This window comes from Nematolebias whitei, chromosome 9, assembly GCF_014905685.2.
Source record: "Nematolebias whitei isolate Nwh7 chromosome 9, NemWhi1, whole genome shotgun sequence".
NCBI classification, from domain to species: domain Eukaryota; kingdom Metazoa; phylum Chordata; class Actinopteri; order Cyprinodontiformes; family Rivulidae; genus Nematolebias; species Nematolebias whitei.
The window spans coordinates 51,764,793-51,772,584 of NC_056506.1; the positions used below are offsets into that span (position 1 = coordinate 51,764,793).

Genomic DNA, 7,792 nt, shown 5'->3' on the forward strand with positions numbered 1-7,792 from the left:
CAGGTGAAAAGGAGGAACCCAGACCCAGACCAGTGGTCATTCCATATGTTGAGGGAGTATCAGAGAAACTGAGACGTTTATTTTCTAAACATAACGTCCCAGTGGCTTTTAAACCCCAAAATACATTACGGCAAAGACTGGTTCATCCCAAAGATCCAGTCCCAGACAGAGTAATGTTGTGTATGCTGTTCAGTGTCAGGAGGGTGATCAGTCTTACATCAGGGAAACAAAACAGCCACTGGCCAAAAGGATGGCCCAGCACAGAAGATCAACATCATCAGGCCAGGATTCTGCGGTCTACACTCATCTCCAGGCCAGTGGTCACTCTTTCAGGGATGAAGATATTCACATCCTGGACAGAGAGGAACGATGGTTTGAGAGAGGAGTAAAGGAGGCCATCTTTGTGAAAAGAAATCGTCCATCATTAAACGGGGGCGGAGGCCTCCGGGTTCAACTGTCCCCCTCTTACAATGCTGTGATTGCTAGTATCACTCAGCCCTCTGTGAACAGTAAACAGCCATCAGGTGCTAATGATCCATTGTTAGGCTGATGGTCCTTCTTGATCATGTGATCAGCTGGTTTTGGTTGTCAGCAGAAAACTGGTTGATCCACCCTGAGAAGGTGCTATTTAAGAGACTGAGCTGAATACAGCACCTCAGACTGAAGAAGTCTCTCGGATGAGAGACGAAACGTTTCTACATTTTTTTGTTGATTTGCTTTGTTTTTTGTTTTTTTTTAATGTCCAGAGGACCAGATTTAACTTTTTTAGATTATATCATGATATTTCAGTGCATTCTAATGATAACAATAAATTTCGTGATTAACAAAAAACAAAACCCCACAGAAATCATAGTTGGATCCATCCATCCATCCATCCATCCATCCATCCATCCATTTTCTTCCGCTAATCCGGAGTTGGGTCGCGGGGGTAGCAGCCTAAGTAGGGAGGCCCAGACTTCTCTCTCCCCAGCCACTTGGTCCAGCTCCTTCAGGGGAATCCAAAGGCGTTCCCAGGCCAGCTGAGAAACATAGTCCCTCCAGTGTGTCCTGGGTCTTCCTCTGGGTCTCCTCCCGGTGGGACGTGTCCGGAACACCTCACCAGGGAGGCGTTCAGGAGGCATCCTAACCAGGTGCCTGAGCCACCTCAACTGGCTCCTCTCGACGTGGAGAAGCAGCGGCTCTACTCCGAGTCCCTCCCGGATGATCGAGCTTCTCACCCTATCTTTAAGGGAGAGCCCAGACACCCTGCGGAGAAAACTCATTTCGGCCGCTTGTATCCGAGATCTCATTCTTTCGGTCACAACCCAAAGCTCGTGACCATAGATGAGGGTAGGAACGTAGATCGATCAGTAAATTGAGAGCTTCGCCTTTTGACTCCGCTCTCTCTTCACCACGACAGACCGGTACAGCACCCGCTTCACTGAAGACGCTGCACCTATCCATCTATCGATCTCACACTCCATTTTTCCCTCATTCGTGAACAAGACCCCAAGATACTTGAACTCCTCCACTTGGGGCAGGACCTCCTCCCTGACCCGGAGAGGGCACTCTACCCTTTTCCGGCTCATAGTTATTCATTTGACAAAATTAACTTAACACGTTGCTTTGCAGTATTATATAAAAATAAAAATAAATAACAAGGGTTAATTTTACTGAAAATACTTTATTTAGTAAAGTATTCAGTCTCCAAGTACAAAAATAAAAAATAAAAATGATCCTTCTGTTATTTAGACTGAGAAAGTCTGCACAAAATAAAGATCAATAAATCCACCATGCACAAAAACTAAAGTGCAGGTGAAGTTTCCCAAAATAACTCAATAAAATTAATCTTAAGATCTGTTGATCATAAATGTAACAAGATATATGTTTCTTTAAATGAGCTATAACTTCCAGAAGTAAATGGTAAATAGACTGTACTTATATAGCGCTTTTCTATCTTATTTCAAGACACTCAAAGCTCCTTACACTACAATCTGTGCCTCATTTACCCATCCACACAGCACTAGATCTCTACAAAGCTAAATGAACAAATCATTCTAATGAGACTAATCAGTGCTTAAGATCACAGTCATACACTGATGGGACACACATCAGAGGCTATGAGGGGTTCGGTGTCTTGCCCAGGGACACTTCGGCATGCGACCACTGGTGGATTCGAACCCCCAACTCTCGCATTGGAGGACGACTGCTCTAACCACTCAGCCACAGCTCCCCAAAGTTGTAACAAGGTGATCATCTGACCCTGAAGCTTGTGGTGTTTCATCTGTTCCTGCAGGAATCATTCATTTCTCTGATGCTCTGTCTCTGATCACCTGACTCTGTTCTTGCTCCATGGATGGACCGACTGTAGAACTCAAGAGACACTGTTGAGTTGCACGTGTTTCTCTATAAATAAAATGGTATGGTATGGTTTGTACTGGCAGTTTAGTGCGGGGGAGACGCATCCGAACCGTGCCCGCACCGGCAGCTCAGAGCGGGATGGGGAGAGAGAAAAAGACGAGTTGCATTTGTACCAGCAGCTCAGAGAGGGGTGCGGGGGAGGGAGAGACAGTTGAGTTGTCTGTACCTGCAGTTTAGAGCTGGGTGGAGAGACAGCTGAGCCGCGCAGTGTTTGTTGTTAGCTTTTTAGCTAGCTAGTATTGCGCGCAACTAGTTAGCGTTATGCCAGTAACGACAGATGGGGGGGGGGGGGGGGGGCGCGCGCAGTTTGATCGTTCGGCACGCTTGGTTTTGTTAACGGGGTGGGGCGCCCTGACGTATTACGTCATGAAATTAGCATATCATGATATCATTTATTTTCCCGGGCAAGTTTTTTTTTTAACCGGTATTATTGTGAACGATATAATATGGCCCAGCCCTAGTGGCACCTGTCCAAAGTTTTTTTAGTTATTTTTTTTTATCCGTACCGTCCCATTCACAAGTAATATTAAAGTTGACAATCGTGTGTCGTACCATTTTACGTTGAAAAACTGTGAAAGAGCGAGTACACAAAAGTCGAACTGCGAAGTAGCGAGGAATTACTTTAATACAAGTCAGATCATTCCTGATGCATCCTTCCATCTCTATGCCGACGACACAGTTGTTTGTCGAGCTAAAACAGTTGCTAAGGTTTTCCAGCTTTTAAAGTCTGCATTCAACATCATCCAGTCTGCTTTGTTCCGTGTCAAACTGGGGCTAAATGCTGGTAAAACCAAGGGGATGCTGTTTTCAAACAGGAAGTTGGTCCCAGCAGTCGTTCCTTCTATTTTATTTTCGAATGGTGCTTCTATTGAGTTTGTTGATTCTTATAAATATTTGAGTATCTTGGTCGACTCACATCTCTCTTTAAAGCTTCATGTGGCAAACCTAATAAGAAAACTGAAAGTTAAACTGGGTTTCTTTTTCAGAAACAGATCCTGTCTAACTTTGAATGCTAGGAAACACCTTGTATCTATCACCTCAGACTGAAGAAGTCTCTCGGACGAGAGACGAAACGTTTCTACATTTTTTGTTGTTTTGCTTTGTTTTGGGTTTTTTTGAATGTCCAGAGGACCAGATTTAACTTTTTTAGATTTTTCTACCTGGATTATTGAGCATGCATCAGGATACTTGTATCTGTGACTTTCCTTCCCTCCATTGATTACAGTGACATTATTTACATGAACGCTCCTACAAGAACCCTGCAGATGTTGGATGCTGCAGATGTTGGATGCTGTCTATCACGGTGCACTAAGATTCATAACTGGCTGTGATTATCGTACCCACCACTGCACCCAGTATTCACTGGTTAACTGGTCACCATTAACTTCACACAGACTCTCCCACTGGTATATTTTCATCTTTAAATCACTTCCTGGTCTGCTGCCTTCATACATCTCCTCCTACATGTCTCTGTGTGAGTGCAGCTACAGCGTGCGCTCTCAGGACATCATTACCTGCAGTGTTCCCTCAGTGAGGACTGAACTATGCAAAAGGGCCTTCTCCTACTCCGCTCCTGTTTCCTGGCACACCTTGCAACATGAACTGAGGCTGTCCTCCTTAATTTCTTTAGGGGATTTTAAACATTTGATAATGTCAATACAAGCATCAAAGCAACTATGTTGTTTTTAGTATTTTACTTTGTTGTATATGGCACCTTGATCTGACTGTTTTAATAACTACCCTTATTTGGTTTCAAATTGCTTTTTGTTAAATTATTTTTGTCTGTACTTTCCCTGGGTGTCCTAGATAGCAGCTCTCTGCTCCACACAGAGGCTGTGGTAGCTCGGTGGTCTGTGGTTGCGTCAGGAAGAACATCCGGCGTAAAAATAACTGCCAAGTCTTCGTGCGACTTAGTTCGCTGTGGCGACCCCTGACGAAGGGAGCAGCCGAAAGAAGAAGAAAAGATTTTTGTACGTATTTTATATGTTGACTGTCTAAAACAGGTCTTTCCTGTAAATGAGTCATCGTGATTCAGTAAGACTAACCTGGATAAATAAAGGTTGAATGAATATTAACAATGCAGTGGGATGATGTGTCTCACCTGTCCACAACTGTTACCTGTACTTGCGGTTGACCTCGTCTGCTGTGAGGGCGTGGTCAAACATCAGCACCTTGTGGGCGTCCTGCAGGCGAGGTCCGGTGTAGTCGCAGTACTCCAACTCTATTGCAGCATCGAGCAGAGACAAATACCTCCTGACGATCAGAGCGTAGGGACTGTCTGAGGACAGAGAGGACGGGGACAGCTTATACAAGATCAGCTGATTGGACTACTACTATATTACTTCCCGTTTCTCTCTCTGTCTGCATTTGTGCCTGTCTTGTCGTGTGTCTTTCGTCCTTTGTCTTTTATCCCTGTCTTCCTGCATCTCTCCCTGTCTTCTTGTTTCTCTCCCCGTCTCTCTCCCTGTCCCTCTTCCTGTCTCTCCCTCGTCTTCCTGCCTCTCTCCCTGTCTGTCTTCCTCTGTCTCTGCAGTTTGAGGACACTGACTGGTCACGTTGCTGATGAAGGCGGAGGAGAAGACTCTGGGTAGGACTGTCCCAGGAAAATGTCCCAGCTGGAAGAGGGACATCAGGATGTTGACGGTGGCGAGCGGCGAGCTGAGCGCCTTCAGCTCCACAACCTCTTCCAGTCGAGAGAAAAACTGCTGCTCGTTGGACGGGCTGTAACTCATCCTGCTGAACGGGAACACCAACTTCTGGATCACCTGAGGACATAAAACCAAACACACCTACAGCTTCTGTATGCAAGCCCCGCCCACATCTCCCACCCTCATGCTCGCTCTCACCTTGCTGTCTAGATACTCAGCCTTCTTCACCAGAAAGTCTGCAATGGTGTCTAGCAGCCGTGTCTCTCTGAGCCGATGGCGAGCGATGTATTTAGCAATCAGAGCCATGGTGTATGGCGTGATGCTGTCCGCCTTCTTCGGTAACTCCTCTGATGGGACAGGAGAAGCACCGTCAGGTTGTTAGAACAGAAAGGGTGGCCCCATTCCACAAGTGAGGCTTACCTGCCAGGCTGCTGATGAATCTCTCCTGTCTGTTCTGGTAGAACAGGTGGGAACTGAATATTAGCTCCAGACTCTTGTTATTTGCCTCACGAGCGCACGCCGAGAGCATCTCGTCCAGCAGTGCCATCTCCTGGTCACGAACGCCACTGACGCTAGCCAAAGTGTGTTTGACCAGCCGCAGGATCTTCCTGAGGACAGAACCAAAACAGTAGAGTCCTTCATGTCCAGAGTCCTCAGTAAGCCTGAATATCTGAGGTCCAGGGACACCTGGATGTCTCACCTGTTAGCCAGCAGCTGTTCGGGGTTTGTAGCTGTGCTGGCACTGCTGTTTGCTGCTGGCCCTTCAGAATTGGATTTTGGTGGCTGCAGCGAGTGCCACTTCAGTCTGTAGTAAGACAGGAGCAGGAACAGGGTCTGAGGGTGACGCTCTCGCTCAAGGTTCTTCTCCAAGCTGGTGAGGCAAGCTTCAGTCAGCGGGTGCTGGCTGCATGGGTGTAGCTTCATGCTGGAGCTGAACACCATTGACACATCCTTCTGGTTGAACTGGTTCAGTCTGGACTGTGACTCTGCCTCCAGCACCTGAACCACCTGGGAGTCGCTGGAGAGGCCTGGGGGTAGATTATAAGGCTGAGAGTGATGTCAGAGCCTGGGACGGACTCTGTGAGCGGCGTGCAAACTCACCTAACGCAGCCACAGCGTACAGGCAGTTCACGATACTGAAGTTGTCAAATTTGGTGCAGCCGTTGACGATGGCGTTGCAAAGTGTCTGGAAGTCTGGATGCTCTAGGATTTGCCGCCTGTCTCCCACTGTAGCTGTGCCCCCAGAGGCATTGCCTTCAACGGCACTTCTAGCAGTGTGTAGGGATGTGGCCTGCAGCAGTTGTCCAATCTTCTGCAGAGCCACGGGGTAGTGGTTGTGGGAGATCTTGGCGGGGTTCTGAGTGATCCAGCGCAGCACCTCATCAGGGCGCCGCGAGCGCTCAATCAGACGCTTCATGGTAAAGAATGTGTCGTAGCTCATCTTCTCATGAATAAAGTTCCAAGTCTTTTTCCTGCCGCCACAGTTGCTGACTGGAGCTCCACCTCCTCCGTAGGTATAGATGGGAGCATGGAAATGTGGAGGGAAAGGAGGTGGAGCAAGATGATGGGGCGACGGGTGGTAGTGATGGAAATGTGTTCCTCGATGGGGATCGGGTCGACCCTGGTACAGCTGGTAGGAGGGTGGAGGAGGTGGCACTGGGTGAGGATGATGTGGGAGATGGGAAGGAGGAGCCTCAAGCGCAGCTAGCCCTACCCTCCGCCCCGGTTTGACCTCACCACCTCCTCCAGTCCCTGTGGTGCTGTAGAGACGAGTGGCGTACATTACGACGTGAGCTCGGCTCAGGAAGCTCCGCCCAGTGGACAAACCCAGCATAGTTTGTGCACAAGAAGCAGCTCAGCTCTCCTGTAACAGTCCAGAATAATCAGGCAGTTAGCATCATAGTACTCTAGTAGTTGACATCAGGTGATACTCGGACAGTTTTTTTTTTTCATTCAACCTTTATTTAGACAGGTAAATCCCATTGAGCCTCGAGGACTCATTTACAAGAGAGACCTGATTTAACAAAGAATGATGACAACAATGGACAACAGCAACAACAATAAACAATTATAAAAAGTCATACTAGTTTTTTTTGTTGTTGTTTTTTAACAAATAGGATGGCTAAAAGAAAAAGGTAACAAAAAAACAGCTAGATTCTAAGGCGAATGTAGAAAACTAAAAACAGGAACATGTCTGCATCGGTCCCTGCCAGGAGTCCAACAGATTCTTAAAGACACTTAGAGAGGTCAAAGGTCGAGAGCTTCAGATCTTTTTACAAGATGTTCCAGGAAACAGGAGCTGAGTAGGAGAAGGCCCTTTTGCCTAGTTCAGTCCTCATTGAGGGAACACTGCAGGTAATAATGTCCTGAGATCGCACGCTGTAGCTGCACTCACGCAGAGACATGTAGGAGGAGATGTATGAAGGCAGCAGACCAGGAAGTGATTTAAAGATGAAAATGTACCAGTGAGAGAGTCTGCGTGAAGTTAATGATGTCCAGTTAACCAGTGTATACTGGGTGCAGTGGTGGGTACAGTAGTCACAGCCAGTTATGAATCTTAGTGCACCATGATAGACAGCATCCAACATCTGCAGCATCCAACATCTGCAGGGTTCTTGTAGGAGCGTTCATGTAAATAATGTCACCGTAATCGATGGAGGGAAGGAAAGTCACAGATACAAGGTGTTTCCTAACATTCAGGGTTAGACAGGATCTGTTTCTGAAAAAGAAACCCAGTTTAACTT

At 47.0% G+C, this 7,792-nt stretch overlaps 1 protein-coding gene across 1 annotated transcript in view; it reads right to left on the reverse strand.

Annotated features, from left to right (window-relative positions):
- The window catches only part of fastk (Fas-activated serine/threonine kinase), a gene marked incomplete at its 5' end in the record, with an annotated part of 34,481 nt that extends 27,569 nt beyond the window's left edge, over positions 1-6,912 (reverse strand). The window contains 6 exon segments of the mRNA XM_037682485.1: positions 4,519-4,678; positions 4,949-5,165; positions 5,247-5,395; positions 5,469-5,656; positions 5,749-6,076; positions 6,150-6,912. Of these exon segments, the coding sequence (XP_037538413.1) occupies positions 4,519-4,678; positions 4,949-5,165; positions 5,247-5,395; positions 5,469-5,656; positions 5,749-6,076; positions 6,150-6,882 (1,775 nt within the window).
- Positions 6,913-7,792: the final 880 nt, after the last annotated feature.